The 26503-nt window shown below is 34.6% G+C and overlaps 4 protein-coding genes across 5 annotated transcripts in view; 3 read left to right on the forward strand and 1 right to left on the reverse strand.

The window, feature by feature from the left end:
* LOC111696766 (pyridine nucleotide-disulfide oxidoreductase domain-containing protein 2) overlaps positions 1-9928 on the reverse strand; it is a 16604-nt gene extending 6676 nt beyond the window's left edge. The window contains exons 1-10 of the mRNA XM_023466496.1: positions 9837-9928; positions 7683-7822; positions 7417-7620; positions 6937-7056; positions 5970-6058; positions 5491-5556; positions 5082-5178; positions 3654-3799; positions 917-1035; positions 570-605 (exon numbers count right to left, since the gene is read on the reverse strand). Of these exons, the coding sequence (XP_023322264.1) occupies positions 570-605; positions 917-1035; positions 3654-3799; positions 5082-5178; positions 5491-5556; positions 5970-6058; positions 6937-7056; positions 7417-7620; positions 7683-7822; positions 9837-9895 (1076 nt within the window). The 5' untranslated portion in view covers positions 9896-9928. The remainder of the gene's footprint in view (positions 1-569; positions 606-916; positions 1036-3653; positions 3800-5081; positions 5179-5490; positions 5557-5969; positions 6059-6936; positions 7057-7416; positions 7621-7682; positions 7823-9836) is intronic.
* A 5581-nt stretch (positions 9929-15509) lies between these two features.
* Positions 15510-24125, forward strand: LOC111696749 (uncharacterized). 2 transcript variants are annotated; one of them, XM_023466472.1, is made up of 12 exons: positions 15510-15635; positions 16268-16623; positions 17106-17715; positions 18467-18566; positions 18683-18757; positions 18901-18998; positions 19808-20237; positions 20705-20801; positions 21376-21441; positions 21498-21708; positions 21809-23274; positions 23350-24125. In XM_023466472.1, the coding sequence occupies exons 3-12, from the start codon at positions 17623-17625 to the stop codon at positions 23522-23524; spliced, it is 2811 nt and encodes a 936-aa protein (XP_023322240.1). In that variant the 5' UTR covers positions 15510-15635; positions 16268-16623; positions 17106-17622; the 3' UTR covers positions 23525-24125. The 2 variants fall into 2 exon arrangements, with proteins under 2 accessions (XP_023322240.1, XP_023322241.1); XM_023466473.1 differs by having other exon boundaries at positions 18901-18989.
* Positions 24126-24938: 813 nt separating this feature from the next.
* LOC111696755 (RRP15-like protein) lies at positions 24939-26137 on the forward strand. Its single transcript, XM_023466483.1, has one exon. It carries the CDS (start codon positions 25185-25187, stop codon positions 26118-26120), a length of 936 nt encoding a protein of 311 aa, XP_023322251.1. The 5' UTR covers positions 24939-25184; the 3' UTR covers positions 26121-26137.
* LOC111696767 (gonadal protein gdl) overlaps positions 26123-26503 on the forward strand; it is a 2978-nt gene continuing 2597 nt past the window's right edge. The window contains exon 1 of the mRNA XM_023466497.1: positions 26123-26274. Within this exon, the coding sequence (XP_023322265.1) occupies positions 26137-26274 (138 nt within the window). The 5' untranslated portion in view covers positions 26123-26136. The remainder of the gene's footprint in view (positions 26275-26503) is intronic.

Raw genomic sequence — 26503 nt, forward strand, 5'->3', positions numbered from 1 at the left:
ATCAACCTACAGTACACAGGGTACATCAGAACTCTCCTTCATTAACCTACAGTACACAGGGTACATCATAACTCTCCTTCATTAACCTAAAGTACATAGGGTACATCAGAACTCTTCTTCATTGACCTATAGTATACAGGGTACATCATAACTCTCATTCATTAACCTACAGTACACAGGGTACATCAGAACTCTCCTTCATTAACCTACAATACACAGGGTACATCAGAACTCTTCTTCATTAACCTATAGTGCACAGGGTACATCATAACTCTCATTCATCAACCTACAGTACACAGGGTACATCAAAACTTTACTTCATTGACCTACAGAACACAGGGTACAACAGAAGTCTCCTTCATTAACCTACAGTTTAAAGGGTACATCAGAACTCTCATTCATTAACCTATAGTACATGGGGTACATCAGAACTCTCCCTCATTAACCTACAGTTCATAGGGTACATCAGAACTCTCCTTCATTAACTACAGTACACAAGGTACATCAGAACTCTCCTTCATTAACCATAAGTACACAGGGTACATCAGAACCCTCCTTCATTAACCTATATTACACAGGGTACATCAGAACTCTCCTTCATTAACCTGCAGTACACAGGGTACATCGGAACTCTCATTCATTAACCTACAGAACACAGGGTAAAGCAGATTTTTCCTTCATTAACCTACAGTACACAGAAAACACTAGTACTTTCCTTTATTAACCTAAAGTACATAGGGTACATCAGAACTCTCATTCATTAACCTACAGTACACAGGGTACACAACTTATTTCATCAAACAGATCTCATTTCTTCTCTCCACTAAATATTAAACCTGTCCATTGTACAATTACAATACTATGCGTTCACTGTACATTAAACACTATATATAGAAAAGGTTCTGAGCATACATACTTGTTAAAAGTAATCTCCGGAGTTGCATTTGACAAAATAAGTTTTGCTTTGATCTGGGAACCATCTGCTAGAATTACTCCGTTAGCTTCTCCCTTGCTATTCGTAGTTATCTTTTCAACCTTAAATAAAGAAAATGTAAACCACTCCTTGGCGTTTTAACCAAATAGATTATCAAGTACAATAGGTGGCAACAGAGAAATTATACACGACGTCACAAGTGTCAAATATAACAAGAAAAAAGAAATTTGATCACATTAGTTGACATGATTTCTAAGATTAAATAAAAAAGTGTAAAAACAGAAAATAAAGAACACATAAAATTCCGATTATCTTACTGTGAAATAAACACTTTATTCTAAAATTGTCACTAAAATTTATAATTTTGTCGGACGCAAAAACTGAATTGACACTTGTGACGTCAGAATACAGCTGTACTAAGAATGTACAAATTCTACATTGACATCTTTTGTACTAGAATCTATTTGGTTTTAAACTTAAAATGAAAACTTGTATGAAAAACCACGAAAATTCCGGGGTGTTTTATTCTAAATTTTATCCACATCTTAACATACAGGGTGTCCTACATAAAATGACAGTAGCAAGACGAATTTTTTGCTTTTAATATTACCATAAATATGAAGAATTTTGGCCATATTTCGACAATTTTGGTCTTATATAATAAAATTGAAATCTGAACGAAATTCTTAATATCTCAGGTTATATGTAATATTGACATACATTTTCTTTCTTAATTTTCAGTAGAATATATTTTTAACTGCAATTTTTTTTTTGATTTTTTAAATGTCGAGGATCAGCTCCAAATAAAAATATTTGGTTAAAAATCGAAATCAAATTAAAAAATTTTCCCATAGAAAGATAAGCAGGGTGTCTTAAATTAATTTTAAGACAAAACCACCTCTTCTGAAGTGTTCACATCTTTTTTTATTTGATGTGAAAACAAAATTTTTCCTTTAAAATGAAACTTTCAAAATGTATAATCTGCAACAGACGACAATCATATTTAAAAAAAAAAGATATTCGAACGATTTTCTTCGGAAATAAAATCCAAGATTAGGAGTGCCTAAAATAATAAAATCCAAGATTAGGAGTGCCTAAAATTCCCAGAATCTATCAAATATTTATCAAAATAAGATTAATAAGCTTTTGCTTCATTCAATTTGAAAATATTACTATTTGCTATTTTGTTTACTTTTTATATACTTTTCAACCTCGGTCCAAGAAAGCTCAAAAGGCCTGATACTGATTAAGATCCTGATGCAAGATAGAATAATAAATTTTGACTTACTCAAAAATATTATAATTTATTATTCACATCACGTCCGTGAGTCAAATCTTGCTCATCAAAATATATTTGTTTCAACCTCGACTCTCCCTTTGTATTTTTACAGGACAGATTGTTTTTCCTTGTACTCATTTATTGTACCAAAATTTCGAGTACATAGAAATAATGTGATTAATGTTTGTAGTTTTAGTGTTCTTTAAAACCCACTACATAGATTTAGTGTACTCTAATATCCAGTACATTGTATTCAGTGTATCCTGATATCCAATACATTGTATTTAGTGTTATCTAATATCTAGTACATTGATGTCGTGCTCTCTAATATAAAGTACATTAAATTATTGTACTCTGATATCCTGTACATTAATTAAATGTACTATTAATTTAATGTACTCTGATGCCCAATACATATAATTTACAGATTTGAGAGTTCAATGATGCAAATATCAAATATTAAGTAAATGTTGATTTCTCATATGAAGAAACATTGATTAAATACTTATAGATAGATAGATAAATAAATACATAATATAGAGATAGATAGACATAGAGATAGATAGATAAATACATAAATATATAGATAGAGAGATAGATAGATATAGAGATAGATAGATATAGAGATAGATAGATAAATACATAAATATATAGATAGAGAGATAGATAGATATAGAGATAAATAAATAAATAAATAGATAGATAGATAGATAGATAGATAGATAGATAGATAAAGAGATAAATAAATAAATAAATAAATAGATAGATAGATATAGAGATAGATAGATTAAGAGATAGATAGATAGATTAAAGGTGATGAAATATATAAAAAATGATAATGAATAGGACAAAAACAGATTGAAAGATAAAAATGAATATATTTAGATAAACTTATAGATTTAGTTGGTAAACCTTTCAGTTAAACTTCTGAAATTGACGGGTAACATTTTTATTTACATTATATTTGTATATATATATATATATAATACATGTTATTCATACATATAAAAAAATATATTGATTCAAATTCGAAATTATTTTAATTGTTATGAAGCTAAAGAAGCAGCTCATCTTTAGCGAGTAACTAAACATATAGGCAAATAAGGGTTCAATGTTTGGTGTACAGATCAAGATCAATGTTAAGATCAAGTTTAATGTTAAGATCAAGTTTAATGTTAAGATCAAGTTTAATGTTAAGATCAAGTTTAATGTTAAGATCAAATTTAACATATATGTATAAGATAGTAATCTGTGTTTGTTTGTGTGTTCAACCATGCCCTTGGACTGATTTGCTTCAAATTATTATTTGTAAGCTCCATAGAACTACAGGGATGCGATTTAGGTTGGTTTAACATTGTTGAATTAAATAGGTTGACTTCTATAGTAAAAGTTTAGTTTCTAGGCAAAGCTGGGTTTCCGAGCAAAGTGTTAAAATCTTACCTCTGTACTTGTATAGATCTCCGCCCCTGCGGCTAGAGCTGATTTAGCTATAGCCCCTGACACTGCCCCCATCCCTCCCTCAGGATATCCCCAGGCGCCCCTGATCCCTTCCAGCTCACCCATCACGTGATGTAACAGAACGTATCCTAAAATAACTTATTTGTCATTTTCTGGATTTTTTAAAAAGAATTTGGGAAAAGATATATAAATGTAGAGAATTAGTTCTGAGCTGAAAACTCTTGTTTTGGAAACCTCTAATCCTGATTGCTAAATCTTTGACACTTTTGATTTTCTGCTTAATCCTCTCTGTTGAATATCCCTCCTGTCTTGGAACCAATTAGGGTTCTCTAATTATTTGCGCACCAAAATTTTGAAATTTCTAGGCTTCTGATTGGCTGTTTGGTTTCTAAAATCGACACCGGATTGGTTTCAGTTTAGACAATTTCCCGGATATTAACGAAAGATTAAATTAGTCAAGCATCGATCTCGATATCCATATGTCTAAAGATTTCAGCTCTGAGCTGAGCTGAAAACTTTAGAATGAAATATCTAGATATCCGATGGATTAGCTTCTCTGGAGTTTAAATTCATGTGGAGAACAAGCAATATGAAAACTTTAGAATGGTGGATTTCGAGATTAATGTATAATGCTTGATCCTTTCTTTTTCTTAATATCGAGACTAACCTAATCTTGTACAATTGTATCCAGAAAAGTGTATAAAATTCAACCAATCAGAGTCGCGCCATTTAAGATTAGCATACAGAAAGGTGAGGGACTCTCTAATTTAAAAAACCGGTTTTTGATTTTTCTCTGCTATATCCAAGAAAAAGTGGTTTAAGAAGAAAATCAAGAGTGTATCCATTGAATACTCAGATTAAGTAATCGGGATTCAGGATATCTCATTCTAAAGTTTTCAGCTCAGAGCTGAAAACTTTTGGATGATGGATATCTAAATTAATGCTTAAACTCCTGGTTTTACTTAACCCGAGATTATTTTAATACTAGGGATTTTAATTGTAGGGATATCCAAAAAAGACGATTAAGAATAAAATTAAAAGTGTGTACATTGGATACTGAGATCAGGATTAAGGATATATCATTCTAAAGTTTTCAGCTCTGGTTATATAAGATTATAAAGAGATTGAAATAGTAAAAGATGACTAAATTAAAAATAAATGTGTCAAAGAGATTGATTACTCGCCTCAAGCTCTTATATTCTAATGTTCGTTATATATTTGAAATCTGATGTTTATGACCTTTTATAATATAAATTGGGTTGCACAGATATATGAATTAGAAAATCAGAGAATGTTTAACAACTCAAATCCATTAAGTTTCGTTAAACTTATGCTAAAATGTAAGTTATTGAATGAATTGGAAAAAAATTGAATAAAATTGAATAAAATTAAATAAAGTTTTTAGTTTTCCTGATCCCGGAGTATCCGGACTAATCATTGCTCCGATACAAGAGTCCGTAGCTAAAGTTGCTTTTAAAGGTTCAGATTCAAACCATTTATCCAGGATCTAACAGTACCCGAAGAATTAAATCTGTTTGTGTATATTCATGGCAGAATGGGAATTCAAAATTAATCTTTTTTCCTAATCGCAGACTCAAAAATGAAATTTAAAACACAAGAAACCATTTATAAACCATATACTTTTCTTCCAGGGATCATGACGTTCTGCTTGTTTTTGCAGGTATCATCTTGCATGCATGTAGACATGTAGACATGTAGACATGCATACAAGATGATACTTTATTTTAGTTTTTCTCTCTAATTTTATAAAACATTTTAAATACATAGTTGTTTTCTTTAGTTATTCAGAGCACTGTTCCTTAGTTGTCGGAGCTGTCATTAGCTCGTAGAAATCTCCAGCGACAGGTCCAACAGTTTTACCAGCCTTAAAGGGAATGTTCAGGAATGTTGAGAGAGGGTTTAAACAATAAATCCTATTTATATTGATAGATGATTGATTCATCAAACCCTGGTTAGTTTATGAGAAATCGATTAGTTTTTTTTTCAATCTAGTGGTCCTTCAAACCACGACCCTTCATGCAAAGATGACAACGCTCGATTCACAACGGCACCCTTAAAAGCTTTATTTGATTACGTATGAATTGAATATCATGTGAATCGGGCATTGTCAATGTCATTAGATCAACATGAAAATAAATCGGAGCAAAAAAAACTCCAATTAAACATGTTTGTCTTGTGGACATCTTAGAAAATGCATAAAAGTTATCATAAGATGTGATGACTATTTAGTTAAACCTTCAATTTTAAATATTTTTAATACACTCCACATATAGTTACCTTCAGCAGATGAAGGTTTTGTCGAAGAATACCGATTTTTTCGAATAGAGACGCTTTCGAGAAGGTTTTCATGTCTATGGCTGCGAAGTCTTCAAGTATATTTGGTTGCTTTTATTAAAAATTAAAGTACTATTATCAAGATCTTGACATTATTATTATTATTGTTCTGAATATTATTTCATTCATTGTTACCATTATTGTTAATGCTATCAATAATGTACATCATAATGAAAAGGTAGCTACATAAAAATGGCTAAGAAGATTGAAGAATTTTCATTTTCAACAATTCCCCCAATTCCTCTTTTTAAAAGATTTAGTTAACAGTTTGCAATACGTAAAAATCACAATGTTGTAAGATTTAAATGAAGTTCTGAATCGAAAGTCTTGTTTAAAATCAAGGTATGCAAAGAAAGTAAAGGTTTCAAAATTTAGTTAAAGATGGCAATTTGTGTTATCCTTATATACTGTCTGTTAAGATTTTAAGAGAAATGGGAGAGTGAAATGATATTCCCCCATCGCAAAATTTGCCTTCAGTTTAAAATATCTCCAGGAGTAAATTATTCTCTTTATTGGAATATTGGAAATTCCTTTGCATCCTTAATTCGATCCAACACTTGGTTTTAGGCCGGGTGGGAGGCGTGGAGGGGGGGGGTCCTTTCCTGTTGGTAAATGGTTATCAATCAGATATTATAGGATATAGTGAGACCCATATGACTGTGGAATAAAAAACAGACTGGAAGACTTAAGTTTTAGTACAATAAACATGAAACAAGCAATTACGCAGTGTACACAGACTCATTTCAATTAATAAAATGATTTTCAAAATATTGGTAAAACTTTTTGCTTTAAAACAGCATCAGATTCAGATGAACATAAGATTGCTTATTGTTCGGCATCCTATTCCACAGATTTTTTATTGTTCATATTATTATTATTATTATTATAATTGCTTAAGTTTATTGTTCACCTAGAAGTGGATCTACTGCCTCTACAAATTTCTCCAGCTCTTCTTCATACTTGGAGAAGTTTTCTGCGTCCTTAACCGAGAACTTAGAGATCTCCAACTTATTCTTTTTCTCACACAAACCTAAACCACATTTAATTCATTTTAACCTTTATGATGTTTAGAGCTTCTGATATTAATGGGCAATCAATCTTGAAGCGGAGTCAAGATTCTTTATGCTTAATCATTCACAAACAAGTTTTATGAGAACTTTTATTTGTTTTAAATGACTAAAATGAGCAATTTAAAAGCAGCAATTTTTTATGACAATTTTGAGTTTAAAGATTATACGCAATATAACATGCTTTTACAGGATGAAAGTCTTTAATGATAAGGAATTCTTACATGTCAAATCTTGTAAACTTAAATGCTATTGTACGTCAGACAATTATAATGTCAACAAGCAGAGCAGACATTGTTCTAAATCAATATTACAATGTCTACCTAGAGTCAGGGAAGTTGGATCTCCGTCCTTTAAAAGATCAGGACGGATTGGAGTATAGGAACTAGGATCCCGGAGATGAACCTTGAGTCCGTGCTTGGTTAGCTCCAGGTCCTGAAATATTTGAGGACGGAGAAGGCTGAGAACGTAGGACGCTCTTGAGAACTTGAATCCAGGAACTATCTCCTCCGTAACTGCAGCTCCCCCTGAGTAAGAAGGTTTAAAACATCAGTCCTCGAAGAAGGAAGGAATATTTTTAACTATTTACCTACAACATGTCTTCTCTCGAGTACAGTAGTCTTTAGTCCTGCTTTAGCTAGATATGCTGCTGAAACCAACCCATTGTGCCCCCCACCCACCACAACAACATCATAGGAGTCTCGAGGAACACCACTACTCAACCCTCTCCTATACATTCAGATAGTTTTAATCTTAACCTTTCACCGTTACATAAATAATAGTTCATTTTCTCCATTCCAGGGTTACATATTTTTCGTTGAAACTATAGATAAAACAGTATAGATTGGTAATGTATGCTGTGTACACAAGGAATTGTACTCTCTACTGATTCTATCTAATGGGTCATGCAAGGTTTAATCTGTACATGCAGTACGCGGGGTATGTATATATAGACCTCAAATCAAACCCAAACTCCCCCCTGCCTCTTCAAAAAGAAAGTTATGAAACTATTGTGTACTTTATCATTCTTACTAACTTCATCGTGAAATTCATAATGAATGTGCTATAAAGTAATCATCGTGTTAGAGTTAAATTAGCTGTGCATTATAGCAGGTGTGCTATAAATTTTTTTTTGATTGGTTCCTGGATTTTCTCAACCAAAATTTTAGGATATTTCCAAAATGTTTTTTTTAATTGAAACGTTTCATGAAATTACCTATAACACTAATATTTTGGACTTAAATTTTTTAGGTTATTTTGCCCCTCGCTAAAGCTCGGGACAAAATGAAATCTAAAAAGACTTGAACCTTCTCGATAAAGAGAAAAGGAATTGAGTCTTTGTAACAAACTCTGATTTTCTAATACCTTTATTTTTTCCACCTGATGGTGTAAACCTTATTTTCTTTTAACATTAATTTTAGATTTTCTATAAAATGATGTTCCAGGGCCCAAAAGTTTATATAGCATAAATATGTGAAGTACACCTGCAGTATGGAAACAGTACAACAAAAAGGCCGTTTTACACTTTTTTCTAGTAAATTCCCCTCTAATATATATTCTATTCTCTTTGGTTCTTGCACAAAGTGCGGAATTTTGATTTCTGATTTTTCAACTGCCAAATAAACTTCTCGGTAAAAAAAAATATTTTTATTGGAAAAAGAATAAAAAAGTAAAAATAAGATTATTTATAATATTCAGGACTGTTTTATTTTAATCAAACAACATAACTCATGTTTTAGCCTATTGTACCAACCAGCTTTACTCTCATATAATCTCATTTCCAAACTTAAGTTTTTATTTCTAAAAACAAGTTTCTTTTTGCTTTCTTCCAGTTACCCCCCCATGGTGGGGTATTTTATGAGGCCAGGGGGGGGGGGTAAGTAGTTTTGTCACAATTCCTCTTAAATGCATTTGTCTTGTGTTTCATGGTGAGAATGGACAAAATGAAAATATTCTGCCAATCTTTTCATTTACAAACATTGTTTCAAATGTAGCTTGCATTGATTTATATTGATTTCAATTTATAATTACTTTTCCCGTTCATGGATCCTGTAATCGGGCAATATATTTAGATGTCGTCTTTATTAAAGAGAGCTATTTCACAAGAAAAACATATTTTATACAGAGCGTCCCATATCATATTAGATTATCCCTAATCTTTAACGACAAAAAAACCCTTAATACTCGAAAAACTTATGATTTTCCGCAAGAAAATTATTATATAAGCCTTATGTTATTTTTCAAATTGATTTATTCTAATTAAATTTTCTTATTAGTCCCGAAAATCGCAATTTAGACCTGATGACGGTCTAATATGATGTGGGACACCCTGTAGCAAAAATACAAGAAAGCACAGTGGTTAAGGGATAATCTATATATAGAAAAAATTTAGGGGCGTCGGCAGCACGCCAAACCCTTGATTTAGTCAGAGTAACGTGTTAAAAATCCCATTTCAAGTGTTTTTAATAAAATAGCGGGTCTTCGGTCGAAATTCTTAACTATAATACATAATATTTAAGCAACTTAGAGACTTCTCTCAAAAAAAATTCTTAAGCGGCCAAGCCTTATTTTACATGAATAAAAAGTTTATGGAATAAACTCATTTTGGGACTGACCCCCCTAATACCCCATTGTGCCCCCCCCACTTTACTTTTCCCAATATTATATCTTAACTTGAAGTATTTTCTACTAGAATTTTGCTTCCCATAGTCATAAATTTAATATTAAATATTAAATACATTGCCTTAGAGTAGAATATAATAGGTATCTTGGGACCTGGATTTTTCTTGGGCATTTTATCATTTTTCTTTAATTTAATTCATCTTTAAAAAAAAAATAGAATCTTTTTTAAGAAGTTGGAATTAAAACTAAGATTTTTTTGAAGAGAAGGTTAAGCTCAGGGAGAAGAGAAGGTTAGGGTATAGAAAGGAGATGGCTCAGGTGGAGGAGAAGAGAAGGTTGGGGTTAAGAAGAAGGGAAGGCCAAAGTTGAGGTGAAGGGAGGGTTAGGGCAGAAAAAAATAAGAATAAGTTATATTAAAGAGTTAAGGTAGAAGAGAAGGTTGAAGAAAAGGCTAGGGTTGAGGAAAGGAGAAAATTAGGGCTAAGGAAAAGAGAAGGTTAGGATTGAGAAGAAGAGAAGGTTGAGGTAAAGAAAAAGTTTGGGTAGAGTGAAAAAGGGAAGATTATGGTTGAGAAAAATAGAAGATTAGGGTTGAGGAGAAGAGTAGGTTAAGGTTAAGGAGAAGGGAAGGTTAAGGTTGAGGAAAAGAGAAGATTAGGGTTGAGGAGAAGAGTATGTTAAGGTTGAGGAGAAGAAAAGGTTAAGGTTGAGGAAAAGAGAAGAATATGGTTGAGGACAAGAGAAGGTTAAGCAGAACTTAAGGTTAAGGTTGAGGAGAACTGAAGGTATAGGTTGAGGAGAAGAGGAGATTGGGGTTGAGGAGAAAAGAAGGTTAAGGAGAACTAAAGGGAATGTTAGCGTTGAGAAGAACTGAAGGTTAAGGTTGAGGAGAATGGAAGGTAATTGTTTAGATGGAGAGAAGGTTAAGGTTGAAGAGAAGGGAAGGTAAAGGTTTAGATTAAGAGAAGGTTAGGGTTGAGGAAAGAAAAGGTTGAGGTTGAGGGGAATGGGAGGTAAATGTTTAGGTAGAGAGAAGGTTATAAGGTTGAAGAGAAGGGAAGGTAATGGTTTAGATTGAAAGAAGGTCAAGTTTAAGGAGAAGAAAAGGTTGGAATTGAGAAGAAGAGAAGGTTAAAGCTGAGGAGAAGAGTAGGTTAAGGTTGAGGAGAATTGAAGGTAAAGGTTTAGATGAAGAGAAGGTTAAGGTTGAGGAGATGAGAAGATTATGGTTGAGGAGAAAAAAAGGTTAACTAGAACTGAAGGTTAAGGTTATGGTTTAGGAGAAGGGAAGGTCAAGGTTTAGATGGAAACAATGTTAAGGATAAGAGAAGGTTGGGGTTGAAGAGATGAAAAGGTTAGGGTTGAGGAGAAAAGAAGGTTAAGAAGAACTGAAGGTTAAGGTTATGGTTTAGGAGAAGGGAAGGTCAAGGTTTAGATGGAAAAAATGTTCTGGAGAAGAGAAGTTTGGGGTTGAGGAAAAGAGAAGGTTAGGGTTGTGGAGAAGAGAAGGTTAGTTTTAAGGAGAAGAGAAGGTTGGGGTTGAGGAGAAGAGAAAGTTTGGGTTAAGGAGAAGAGAAGGTTAAGGTTGAATAGAAGAAAAGGTTAAGGTTGAGAAGAAGGAAAGGTGAAGGTTTAGATAGAGAGAAGGTTAAGGTTGAGGAGATAAGAAGGTTAGGGTTGAGGAGAAAGAAGATTAAGGTTAAAAATGAGAGATGGTTCAGGTTGAGAAGAAGGGAAGGTAAAGGTTCAGATAGAGAAAAGGTTAAGGTTGAAGAGATGAGAAGGTTAGGGTTGAAGAGAAATGAAGGTTAAGGAGAACTGAAGGTTAAGGTTAGTGTTAAGGAGAAGGGAAGGTCAAGGTTCAGATGGAAACAAGGTTAAGGTTATGGAGAAGAGAAGGTTGGGGTTGAGGAAAAGAGAAGGTTATGGGTTGAGGAGAAGAGAAGGTTAGGTTTAAGGAGAAGAGAAGGTTAAGTTTAAGGAGAAGAGAAGGGTGGGGTTGAGGAGAAGAAAAGGTTATGGTTCAGGAGAAGAGAAGGTTAAGGTTTAGGAGAAGAAAAGGTTAAGGTTGAGAAGAAGGGAAGGTAAAAGTTTAGATGGAGAGAAGGTTAAGATTGAGGAGAAGAGAAGGTTAGAATTAAGAAGAAGAGAAGGCTAGGATAGAGGAGAAGAGAAGATTTCAAAATATTAATATATAAGCACTGTTTCCTCTAAATGAAGATTTGAAAAGAACTGAGACTGGACCTACTCTCCGTGATAAACCAGAGCTGGAGAAATGAGGGATAATCTGGTTTTAGTCTCGTGATCCAAGAAACCACTCTCATATACCGTCTCATAAACTTGTTAGTTCCTAAACCGTACAGATAAGAATTGGCCGCGGGGATATATAGATAAATCTTATTCTTACATAATTTTATCTTTTTGAAATTAATACGTTACACGATTAACTAAACTTCTTCAATATTTTAAAATTCAAATCAGTAGTGTCGGATCCTGGAACCAGAGAAGACCTACTCATCTTCCTCTCCTTTTATGCACTCGTTATTTATCATATATTTGTATCAATAGAAATTCAGGGCTCTTCGCGCCCTTCTTTCTAAGCTTTTGGGGCGCTTCGCGCCCATCTTCTATTTCAACTTTTAATTGTGGCTTTATCTCTGAACATCTTCTCTTTGAACAGTATAAAACAAAAACAAAAAAAGTTTGCGAATTTCATAATATTTTTTTGCGCATTTTAAAAATTTTTCAAAAATAAAAAACATTTAAACATAAATTTTTAAAATTTTGATCACTCATAAACCTTCCCTGGGGTCACGTAAGGTCCCACAAAAAATTTGGGCCCGATCGATTCAGCCGTTTTGACGTTTATTGGATACAAACATACAAACAAACAGACATACAGACAGACAAGCCAAATTTATATATAGATAAGCAATAAATGTACTTCTAAAAATTTTTTTTAAAGCATTCGTTCGCGCATAAATATTTTTTACTTTCTGTTCACGATTTGAAAACTAACTTTTTTAGTTCGTACACGGAATTTTCCGTTGATTTTCAAAAAACTTCGCGCCCTTCTTTCTAAGCTTTTGGGGCGCTTCGCGCCCATCTTCTATTTCAACTTTTAATTGTGGCTTTATCTCTGAACATCTTCTCTTTGAACAGTATAAAACAAAAACAAAAAAAGTTTGCGAATTTCATAATATTTTTTTGCGCATTTTAAAAATTTTTCAAAAATAAAAAACATTTAAACATAAATTTTTAAAATTTTGATCACTCATAAACCTTCCCTGGGGTCACGTAAGGTCCCACAAAAAATTTGGGCCCGATCGATTCAGCCGTTTTGACGTTTATTGGATACAAACATACAAACAAACAGACATACAGACAGACAAGCCAAATTTATATATAGATAAGCAATAAATGTACTTCTAAAACTTTTTTTAAAGAATTCGTTCGCGCATAAATATTTTTTACTTTCTGTTCACGATTTGAAAACTAACTTTTTTAGTTCGTACACGGAATTTTCCGTTGATTTTCAAAAAATGCCATTCTTTAACGGAATGGCACCCAGCCCTAATCAAACACACAATTAATTCAAATATAATGACACTGTAAAACGCAGTAACAATAATCAAGTTGTTTATCATCATGCATTGTCATAAAAGAATAAAAGAATATTATGTTTAATGCACATAGATTCAGGCTGCTATGAAAAGTTGTATCAATTTTCAAGACAGTGTTGACTATAAAGTGTTGCAACGCCCTTGGCTTTGATTTTACCGCTCCCAAAAAAACATCCTTTTTTGTGGCCCTAAACATGACTATTTTAGAACTTTAAAGCACTTATTTTTAACTTTAGTGTTTAATAAGTCAAAATTCTCATCAATTTTAGACCAAAAATACTACATATTATTTTATTTCTACATTACTTTCAATCTTTATCCATTTTCTGGTATTTCGTCATAATTATTTTTTCAAATTTCCTTTTGATACAGATTTTTGGTCACCATTTTTTAAATTCGTAGAGACACAAACTGCACTCTTTTTATATCAAGACGCTTTTAAGCTCCTCAAAGACAGATAAGCAAGAAAAGTGCACATACATGGTACAAATCAAGTTTTTATGAAAGATTGTAAAGATGAAACAGTATTTGCAGTTTACAAAAGTAAACTAGTGTTCTTTTTGCTGTGATCATACAATATATTTATATATCTATCTAATTCATTGTTTTTTCGAAGTAAATAAGATGCAGCAGGAAGATATTTTTATATATTCTTATTTATTAGTTTAGTAAACATATGTGTGGTGTAATCTATGAATGTAATAGAGAAAATTTCTTATTTTTCACTTTGTCTAATATTTACGTTTCTCCAAAGATGAGCGTTTAAGATATAAAAATAGATTAAAATTGCTTTCAGGGACTGAAGAAGTGATTTTTGATGACTTCCATTTTAAGAGGGTCATGCCTGAATTACAACGGTACCCTTTAAACAGCTTTATCGGATCAAAGGAGAAAATAACAAGAATTGAAGAAAATAAGAACAAGAATGAATTGAAGAAAATAAGAAAAAAAATCCTGTGTTCATCTTGTGAAATAAACTCAAGTTTTCGCCGTGTAAAAACTCGGTCCTAGACCCGTGATCAAATCGTCGACATTGACCTCGACAACACGTGAATTATCAGGGGATATTGACGGGTCACTCGTGTGAAATTCACCAAATAATCTTGTGTTATTCGCGGGTTTTTGTTTGTTGGGAGGATTGATTAAAGGAGACGAGAACAAGAATGGATTAAAGGAGATAAAACAAGGATGGATTGAAGGTGATGATAACACGGATGGATTGAAGGAGAGGAGAACAAAGATGGATGAAAGAAAATTAGAACAAGGATGGATTTAAGGAGCTGAAACAAGGATGGATTGAAGGAGATGAGAACAAGGATTGATCAAATGGAGACGAGAACAAGAATGGATTGAAGGAGATAAAACAAGGATGGATTGAAGGAGATGAAAACAAGGATTGATTGAAGGAGATGATAACAAGAATGGATCGAAGGAGATGAGAACAATTGGATGGATTGAAGGAGATGAGAACTAGGATGACTTGATGGAGATAAGAAAAAGGACATGGATTGAAAGAGAACAAGGATGGCAATTGAAGGAGATGAGAACAAGGATGGCTTGAAGGAGATAAGAACAAGGACGGGTTGAAGGAGATGAAAACAAGGATTGATTGAAGGATGGATTATAAAGACCAAATCTTTGGCAAAACTTTCTGCTTTTAATGAAAGATTTGCAAGTGAATAATTGAATCAGTTGACAAAATCTTGGATGAAAATATCAGAAGTCAAGATGATGATGATTTTTTTTGCCCCACCCTGTGTGTTTTTTGCCACCCCCCCCTCTGGCCCTAAATTTCTCTTATTCATTTAAAGTCAATAACATGTCCTCTTTGTAGACTGTAGTCCACATTTCAAGGACTACATATTATATAATATATCCCTCTGAAAAGTTCTGTAATACTCTCTGAAGTCCTGAGTTCCCTGAGTGGTCTCCTGAAGCTAATAATATAAGTTGCAGTCCTCCCCTAATTTACCACACCTGATTTTAACCATTGCCCAAAAATTCCAGGGGGGCAAGAGGACTTGCCCCCCTGTGTACACTACTGTCTGATGATAGGTAAGAATAAACGAGATTTTAGGGTCAAATCGTTAAAAAATTATTAACTTATTGATCGAATTTAAATTCGCATGAATGGCCCTTGACAATCAGCTGATTTTACAACGCAAACAATACGCAACTATTTTTACAAGGAAAATGCGCAGTTCTTTATTTATTAACAGTATTTTTGGCAGAGATAAGATGATAAAATGAACGGGGAAGACAACGACGCTGCCGAGGGCATCAAAGAAAGGGATGAGGTAAAATTATTAGAATATAAAACATATAAATAATTCCGTTCCCCGTCTTAGCAATTGCATGTTTACAAAATTATACAGATTACACACTGGTATTTCACATAATTCACATTACTTTACACATTACACACTGGTATTTCATACTATTAATGGGTCTCAATTTTTATTGCAACTGAGGTACGGTTAAATGGGACTACATTGGAAAGGATATGGTTTTGCTGTTTGCTGTGATAGCTTACGTTAGGATTGAAAGATTGCACGTTATGTGAAAATGTAGACAGTAATCGGTTGCAACGTTTCATGATGTGTAAGTTTTGGGCTTTAATATAACTATTTGAATTTGATGTTCGTTTGGGTTTGATGCTTAAAATTTAGTTGTACTTTAACATTTCATTTACTCGATTGTAACGCGCATTATATTAACATTCAGGTTAAAAACTATAGTGTGAATGTGTATCCATGTTCTTCGTAAGTTTGGTATAAAATCTGATTAAAATCTAAAGTCGTCTATATTGTATTGATGCATACAACGACCACTGTATCTGAGTGTGTAGTTAAAGGTGATATATCTGAGGCAATCTTTGTACACGAATAAAGGAGTGGATTAAATCCTAATCATAAATTAATGAATGTAGGATGATGATGACGTAAGCAGCGATGATTGGAGTGGGAGCGGGATCTGGGAGAAAACGGAGAACCGTCGTTGGATAGTTGTAGATGATCATATCATCCCTAGGATTGATAGATCAGTTCCAGACTCCAGTCTAGTTCCAGGACTGGGGATCGGACAGTATATCGAGAACTTTGAGATCGAGACGGAGATGGTTTTAAACAGTTCCAAGCTAGTGACCCGCGGGAGTATGGTTGTAAGGATATCAGTTGAACTTGAACCTGAGCAACCTAACCTTCCCTCCACATCTATAGACGAAGAACCCGTTCCCGGCCCCAGTGGATGCTCTCATAGAGGAGAACAAACCATTGATGCATCCAGGTTGGATTAATACTCTTTTCTATTCTCTTAAATATTGTATGTTAAGCGAATTTCATTAAGGATGAGAGTTTAATGGCGACCTAAAGATCTAGAAAAGATCTAAACCTAAAAGAGTAATTCAGTATTTTGACAGGGATATATATTTTACTGAAAAATCTTTCTTCGAAGTAAAAGTATTAATATCCAATTTTCCATTTTCCCCCCTGTAAAATTATAAGCTAAAATTTTTAAATGGATGTTTGACTTCTGCGGTCAAAGATTTTTACTCTTTTCGAAGATAAATTAATTCTTTTTAATGTTTATTCATAATTTTCTAAGAAATTTTTATTGGGTGCAAAAAGCCACAATATAAAAAGGGAAAAATCATCATCGGTAAATATCAAATTTTTCCCATTGTGTGTCGGAGTGAGTGGGGTTTTATAATGGAATGAAAATATTTTTTTTTAATAACACTTACAATATACATATTCTTTATTTTGCAGAACTCTGAATTCAAGTTCTGATCAAACATTATCTCCAGAACGAAGATCAAATCACAGACATAGAAGCACTTTCATCAAGAATAAACGGAAACAGAGAAAGAAGAAGAAAAGTAAACTGATAAAATCATTTTCAAGTTTTCCTAGGACCGGCCGACTGAAAATCCCGAGCGCAGCAAGTAGTCCGGGCCGAGCTACTCCTAGTCCAGATTCGTTAGTTAGGATTTGTACGTACTGGGAGAACAGGTTGAACTCCCCTGAATATATTATTCATTCTGATTCCGAATAGAAATCAAATACGTGTGCAGTGTGCAGTATTTTATTCCACCTTTAAAGTATTTTCAATTTGTTCTTCAAAATAGAAAATCTGACCAGAACTAAACCTATTAAATACCTATGTATATAGCTGGTGATGTGTTCAATATGCAAGAAAATTATATTTAACTTTGTTACTTGTTTAGCTTAAAAAGCCAATGAAAATTTAAATTTTTAAATATTGTAAGTTTATTCTTCAGAAAAAATGGCGGGCGGGATGGAGGCCTTTCCACCCTTAGAGATTAACCAAGAGAACAAAGTACTGACAATGCTCAAGGAAATATTTCCATCTGTAGAGGTATGGCGGAGAACTAGACTAGTACTAGTAGTTTAAGGCGGAGAACTAGACTAGTACTAGTAGTTTAAGGCGGAGAACTAGACTAGTACTAGTAGTTTAAGGCGGAGAACTAGTTAAGTAGTTTAGGGCCGAGAACTAGAATAGTAGTTTAGGGCGGAGCACCAGACTAGATTAGGGCGGAGAAACAGACTAGTAGTTTAGGGCATAGAACTAGACTAGTACTTTAGGGCGGAGAACTAGAAGTTTAGGGAGGAGCACTAGACTACTAGTTTAGGACGGAGAACTAAACTAGTAGTTAAGGGAGGAGCTTTAGACCAGTAGTTAGGGCGCTGCACTAGAGAACTAGACTAGTAGTTTAGGGAGGAGCTTTAGACCAGTAGTTAGGGTGCTGCACTAGACTATTAGTTTATTGGCGGATCCCATGACTAGTGGTTTAGGGCGGAGCACTAGACTAGTGGGTTAGGGCGGAGCACTAGACTAGTGGTGTAGGGCATAGCACTAGACCAGTTGTTTAGGGCGGAGAACTAGACCAGTAGTTAGGGCAAAGAACTAGACCAATAGTTGGGGCGGAGCACAAGAACAGCAGTTTAGGGCGTAGCATTAGACCAGAAGTTTTGGGCGGAGCACTAATCCGGTAGTTTTTGGCGGGGCACTTGACCAGTAGTTTAAAGTTGAACTCAAAGTTTTTGATTTTGTTGAAAGTTTCAGAAACATTGCTAGGACAGAAAATTACCAAAAATATAATTTCTAGGAGAAAGTTGTTGAAATGATTTTAGAGGAAGCACACGGAGACTTCAATAACGCTGCAGATATACTGATCAGCATGTGCCCGCCCTTGTCTACGCAAAAAGGTTTTTTTTTCGTTAATCCTAAATATTTAATTATATTTTGTGAATTTATTTTCAGAAGATTTTGGTTAGCCTAAACTTTATTTACAAAGTAAAAAAGAGAGATTTCATCTTTTTAGTTTCCACTCCTCAAGAAGATACAAAATCCCGGGATGCAAACCCGTTCCGTCAGGCATCCTCTCTTCTATATCCAGGTGCACTTATTGATCACTGACTCACTCATTTAATCTTAATTTTTTTAAATCAACAATGGTTCACCGAATTAATTTAACATAAAATGTATGAACGGTTGTCTTTAATGATAATAATAATGATAATAATGCCAAGTATTTACCAGAGAGAAATGATTCTGAACCGAACCTTGTCCAAGCTCCCAGCCAATCAACAGATGAGGAGAAAGCCAACCTGGACTTTGAAGAACCTGAGGTTAGTGAGGTTAGACCCTCAGAAGCAAATATATTTTAAAGGGAGTGACATGCTACGTATGGTAGTTGAACTGAGAATGTAGTATTGTGAGAACTTTTTTTGGATTCATTTATGACTTGTTAAATGTTTTAATGATGTATAATATTTTGAGACTCGGTTATTAAATAACGAAGACAAAAAATGAAAAAAAAAATTTACAGTACACTAGTTAGATGTTTCGCAACATATTTCTCAAATTGAAATTTTCTGAATAAATCAGTGTTAGAATTCATCATTTCTTTTTCATCATTATATTGAATTTCTTTTTTTTAATGAATTTGTTCCCAGATTTCTTCAAATTCTTCAAGTTCTTCAAATGTCGTCTTTTCAATACAAATTCCAGGAAATCTATAGAAAATGTTTGTATATAATGAGACATTACAGAAACTAATAACTGAATAAGATTGCTTATCTTCTATGATAATAGTTAATTTTTATTTTCTCAACCTGTTCCTAAACAACTAATTTGTTTACTGTAGAACTTCTACTACAATTTTCGTCGTCGTTATTGAATAATCTTTTAAAACCCGATTCTTAAAATCATTCCTCAAAAATGAGGATTTTAAAGATTGAATTTGCGCTCTTGCTGAACAAATATGCACCGTAAAAACGTCTCATAGGTATCAAATGATTCCTAAAAAATTTGTCCACAATACGTTACATTCTCAGTTCAACTACCATATATTGCCGGTCATTTCCTTTAATGCTCATTCTTTAAACAAAGCAACATTAAATATTTATGAATTTATGCAATATAATTAATATACGATTATTCCTAGAATTCCTTGAACCTGAACCTTGAGAGCAGGATGAATAAACTTAGTTTATCTCGATCCTCCTCCTCCTCCTTCCAGTCTGCCTCATCATACAATACATCATCTTTTCATTCGACCTCCTCCCGTCCACCTTCAACCTCTAAACATACCCCAGCCTCGGAGCAGTCAGCCTCCACAAATACACAACCGCAGTCTAAACAATCATCCTTGCATACTCCGTCCTCATCCCTGTCCCAATCCGATCATGAACCATTCTCCACCTCATACAATTCATCCTCGACCAAGCCAGCCTCCTCTTATAATCCTTCGTCCAACTCAAATCAGAATATATCTTCTAGTTCAAGATTAAAACCAGCCTCTGCATCCGCCTTCTCCTTGAAAAGTCTAAATGTTCCACGTTTAACCTCTTCAGCTCCAAACACAATGGAAGAAGGTACAATTTAGACTAAATAGTTTGTCAACGAATCAATTTTTTACCTGATGACTTTGCTCTGCGCTAAAACGTTTAGATTGTTTAGTAGACAAAATATATTCCATTCCAATATACGAATAAAGATAAGACCTTTGCGCAATTAATATTTTTCTCTATAGCCTTGTAGACCACAACGTTAGCTCTATTTATACGACATTGGCTCTATATACTCTATATTTCTCCATGAAATTTCTAAAAAGTACAAGATTATAGAACAGATGTCGTAACTTACTTCTAGTACATGAGTGAGTACAGCTAGATTCACGGTTCCTTGGTTCCTTGCACCTGTTATATTGTCTATTTCTAAGTAGAACTAGTAAGTTTAAGGCATGAAACCAAATTCAACCTTCTAATATTTATATTTGAAAATGTCATGTCGTTATTAAAGTATTATCTGTTGTAGTTTACCCTGTATGATGACTGTTTAGGGTTACCTGAGCTTCTACGAGTATTCAATCAGGGTCGGAACATCATGTTGTTGTTGCGTGGTCCTCCTGGTTCAGGGAAAACTACGCTAGCAAAAAAGTAAAAATATTTTTTTTTTGTGTAAAAAAACCCCCACCAACATGAATATTCTCATTATTGGGACGTTATGTTACTTTCTTTGGATGATTAAGTAAATTACTGTACAGTTGTGATAACTTTTTTGAGAAACTTTTGCGGACATCTTGTGCTAATTTCAAGAATTTAAAGATTGGCATTACCGATTCTCAACGGTAACTTCTATCTGAGAAACAATGAAAAGGATATTGCTGTTTTCCTATCTTATTACGTGGTGAACTCGGACAATACTTTTAATGTCTCGGAAGCATAAATTCGCAACTCATTTTTGTTGAGAAAACTAATCCATTTTCAGCTAGAAAAACAAGGATATCGCATTCATCCTTGATCAGTCAAAGGTATTAATGGTGTCGTTTTGAATCTGACTTGACTTTACATCTTGTATGAAAATTATTTTGAGTTTTAATTCCCGAAGGAGCTCATTTGTCAGTTAAGTTTCGATAGAATAAAAAAGTTCGGGACTGTTTTGAACCGGATCCTGGTCAAAATTGAAAAGATTTATATTTTGTTATAATTAGAAATAAATGTACATTTTCAGGTATTTGGAACAATTAAAAACTGGTCAGATTTTCAGCACCGATCAATATTTCATGGTTAATGACAGGTAAAAGATTATTTTTCCAGAAATAAAATTTTATAAAATTAATCTTATTTCTCCAGGTATGTTTTTAAACCGCATCTTCTTTCCGAGGCACATCAGTTCAATCAGAAACAGGTTCGGGACGCATTGCTCCGGGGGGAACGATTAATTATCGTTGATAATACTAATACAATGAGTTGGGAGATGAAACCCTACCTTGCCCTCGCATCAGAGCATGGATACCTTGCTTTTCTCCAGGAGCCTAACACACCGTGGCTTTTCAATTCTAAGGAACGCATGATTACATTTTCAATTTTTTATTTCAAATTTTCGCAAAGAGAAAATTGATGTTTTTTAAAGAGTTAGGGAAATAAATGCGTAGATTTTGCAGGAATTAGCAAGGAGAAATACACATAACGTACCTAAGGATAAGATAGAAATAATGATTGGTCGGTATGAGAAGAATATTACAGCTCAGGATCTAATGAAGAGCTGGAACATGAAACAAGTGTCTTCTCAAGTAAAAGAGGAAGTGGAAGAAGAAAAAGATGATGACGAAGATTCGGATTATATTTTTAACTCTTCTGATGAGGATCTAACTGATAATGAGGAAACTGATGATAAAAACAATGAGAATTATACACCCGATTATGCAACATTTATCGATAATATTAATCCCAGTCCAGATACAACCTCACACCATGCTCCGTTAAATAATCCTGCCGATATTATTCTATCAGAAGAACCACATAAAACCCCTCGGGACAACGCACTCAAGACAGATATTGCATTTGTACCTGAAACTTGCAGTTTAAATAATGATGCCTCTCTTGTTTCTCCTAGTACAGGTCAACCAAGAGAAGTGAAGAGAAAAGAGAGTGTTCTGGAACGTTTCTGGGCAGCAACTGTTAGAGAACAGGATAGCTGGGATACTGATACTATATCTAGCACAGAGGAACCCAAACCTTCGAGGAGTTCCAGGAGTAGACAGAAGAAGGCCAGGAAGGAAGAGATTGATATTACTAGTTCAGTTTATGAGAATGTAAAACCTCTCTACCAACCTTTTCAATCAGAGTTATCAATGTCATACATGGATGGACAGCGAGGAGCAAGCATATCTTCAGAGTTTTCCGGGTCTGAAACCTGTTCCGAGGGAGAGACAACCCTGAGCCTTTCCATGGAACCTCTATTCGCTGTTCAACTTCAAGAAGCGTTTGGACCTCCGCTGGACGATTCTTTACTTCAGTTCCTAAATACCGAGGAAATTCTTTCGGCAAAGATTCCTTTATCCTTGGCTTATCAGTTCTTTCTTGCCTGGCAGGCTTCATTAAAGGAATATTTAGTTTCTAAACCGGATAAAGTTGAACCTGAACCCAGTCTTGATATTCACAGTGAGAAACATTTTCCTAAGAACGTCCTTGCTCCGAATGCCGTAGAATACTACGAGAATAAAATGCTGGATACAGTTTTGCTGGAGAGTGCAAACCTTGCTCAATCATTGAAGAAGAAACCACAATTTGTGTTGAAATCTCGCAGTGCTGATAGGATAGATCGAAGAGTTGAAGAGGAGGAGGAGGAGAGTGATTTGGAGGTATACCGGAGTAAAAGAAATCTACTTTACAAGAAAGCAATGGACGCGAGATCGAGCAAGATCATGGGCGCATCTGCTTTCTATTCAGCTGAGGCTAGAGAGGCAAACAGAACTCTCAAGGCCCGACAAAGAGAAGTGCAGATGGAAATGTTTCAATCTGCAAACGAGAAAAATCCTCGAAATAAGTTGGATCTACATTTTCTAACCACAGCAGATGCAATTCAACAATTACAAGAGTTCATTGCTGCAAGAGAAGGATTGACCAGGTACATTGAAAATTTGACATTTTGTTTTTGTAGACAGTACAATTTATTGAGATATCTCATTGTAAATCTATATAGGCGGGAGGGGGGAGGAGAAGACGGATCTATTGAGATTGTGACAGGGAAAGGAAACCGGAGTGAGAACGGTAAATCCCGTCTCCGTCCTGCTGTTATCAACTGGTTGGATCAGAAAAAGTATCGCTATACAGAGATTAATTCAGGGGCCTTCAAGGTTTATTTCAAGAAAGGATAAATTTTTTTTTCTGTACAATCTTACAAGTCAACTTTTAATTTATTTTGTTGTGTAAACTGACTGACGTCACTTAGGTTTAACTTTTTCCTGATATATTTCAAATTTAACTCCTCCCCCTCCTCCCTTTTGGTGGCTGCTGATGGATGGCATCAGGACCACTTTGTGTGGTTCTGCTGGTAGCATCCATAGGATTATAGTAGATGCAGGGGATGCCGGAGCTCAGTGGTTTAGCCCCGATGGGGGTATGGGCTCTCCAAGATGGGAGGGTTTTCAGATCCTTCCCGTATCTTAACTTATCTTATATATTTTATTATATAAAGTATATTTTATACACTTGATATTTGCTCACTTATAGTCCTTTATAATATAAATTTGTAATTTAAACTTAAATTAAAATGTGTTCTGCAGTTGTCCAATTGTTGATCAGGATCCTGATATCACAGCTAGATATTAATGATAATCATTTATCCATCTGTATAATATTTATCGGAATTTTTGTAACCAGAGTCATGACCCGGTAGAAAATTATAATTTCTTTACAAGTGTATCTGACGCAGAGAGCGCTCCTATTGTGATATCTTGAAATATATCATTGTTTTGATTTATCTTTTTTACTGATAAAGCTCTCCGCTCATTTATATATTTTATATATATGTTGGCTATAGTTGGCCAAACGGCTGCACCGAGTGGGCTGACATTTTTAAAGGGAACCGTTGAGTACCCCAAGGGTAACTTGGCTAACCTGTAATTCTCTTTCAAAATTCGATTTTTTAAAAAATTTGAAGTGCATGCACGCCATGGGCATAGAGCTTGTTAATATTATTATTTAAATCTATTTCAGAGACGTTCAGGGGGGGGGTGACGAGGCTCAGCCCGGGGGGGGGGATGTTGACGGGGCTCAGCCCCCCGGATTTGTAAAGTAACAAGTCTTTTTGGTAATGTTAGATCGTCTATACGCAACATACCTCCTTCTGACCTAACCTAGTTGCAATATCGGAGCTACGCCAGCTGTTCATTTTTATACATATTATTTGAGGGTTAGGTTAGGTTAAGATAATTTCTGAGCCGAGCGCCGCGGCCAGGACAGGCTAGGGGGGCGGGTGCTGCGGCCACAAGTCCATATAGCGGCTGTAAAACCACGTGCTAGTAGGTCGGATGTGTTGTATAGCGGATTTGGCGTAGGTCAGAAGTGGAGTATAGCGGATTTGCGTAGGTCGAAAAATACACCATAGTTTATTTAAATTATTTAAGAACTAATGAATGGCCCTTTGCGTAATGCCCAGAATTCCGCGTTTCTTTAAAAATGCAGAAACAGACAGTTGCGTGCGACTGCGGCGCAGCGGCTCAAGTTACTGTATAATGGGACTGGGAGTTATACCACGGCACGTATATAGGATTTTATCATGAAGATATCTTCGCCATCGGCACATATAGTCGGTAAAAATGTTTCCTGGGATAAGCGCACCGTAGACGAAATTTTAATATGAATATTGTTTTGTATTTTTTATCATTTGCCCCTGATTTTGACTTTTAATGTTATTTAATCTTCTAAATGCGACCTGCACTCCCTGCACACATGCAGAAGAAAAGGGTTAAATCGATTCACGGCACGTTCTTTTTAGTTTTTTAGTTTTACAATTATTTTTGTTTCAGACGAAAAATGGTTTTTCAATGTGAGAGTTCCACAGAGCAGGATGAAAACCAGGTACTGAGAGTAGATTCAGAATCAGATATTGACGGCTCAGATGTTGAAGATGATTTTGGAAGTGATTTAGAAGAGGAAGAAGAAGATGTTGAAGGAGAAGAGGTTGAAGAAGATGATGATGAAGTAGAAGAGGGAGATGAAGATGATGAAGTAAATGAAGAAGAACTAGATGATGATGCAGTTGAAGAGGAACTTGAAAATGAAACCAACGAAGTATCTTCCGAAGATTTGACCGACGAAGATAATGATGATGAGGATGACACTCTGATGGAAGGAAACTCAGGTTGGGCGGACGCAATGAACAAAGTTCTTGCAATGGGTAAGAATACAGATAAACCTGTATCCGTCCTCTCTAAAGCAAAGAAGGATAATGTGAAGAAGAAGAAGAAGAAGGAAAGTGAAGATGGTAAAGAGAAGGAGGGAGGAGAGAACTCCAGTGATAGTAATGACGAGGAGGAGGCAGAGGAACCACATATACCTGTATCTGTAAGGAGAGCAAAGAAGAGAGAGATTGACTCCGTGTGTCGGGTGAAACCCGATATAACGAAACGAGCTTTAGAGAAAACCTTGTCTAAAATTGCGACAAGGGGAGTAGTACAGCTCTTTAATGCAGTCAGAGAACAACAGAAGAATGTTAAATCAAGTTTAAAGGAGGCCGGAAATACATGGAAGAGAGAAAAAATCCTCAAAAATTTGGACAAAGATGGTTTCTTGGCAGTCTTAGACGGTAAACGACCTTCTGAGGGTCCCGTGAGTAAACGGCCGAAGACCGAGGTGAAGGAATTGAAAGAAGAAGAGGATGATACAGCAAACTGGAGCGCACTTAAACCTGATTATATGCTGGGAGCAAAGATGAAGGACTGGGATAAGGAGTCGGATGAGGAAATATAAATTTAATTTTTTTCAGATGGATAATGATCAGTTTGAGAAACGAGTTCGATTTCTTCTTCATCATTTGAAGAAGATGTCAAGAGAGATGCCCTCAGATCTACGGCAGAGGGTTCCTTATGAACTTCTGTCTTCTCTAGCTGCTAACTTAGCTCAGGTAATATTATTAATTGTTGGATTCATATAATTTTAATAGTATTATAAAGTTTTCTGTGAAAAAAAGCAAATCGATATTCAACAAAAGTAAGTAAAGACCATTCATTTTTAATTGGTTTAATTGGTGAATTTATGTTATAATTATCACACCAGTGATACAATAACATAAACACACCAATTAAACCAATTAAACCATTAAAACATTAAAAAAATTTAAAATTAAAAAAATT

This window comes from Eurytemora carolleeae, unplaced genomic scaffold, assembly GCF_000591075.1.
Source record: "Eurytemora carolleeae unplaced genomic scaffold, Eaff_2.0 scaffold126, whole genome shotgun sequence".
NCBI lineage: Eukaryota > Metazoa > Arthropoda > Copepoda > Calanoida > Temoridae > Eurytemora > Eurytemora carolleeae.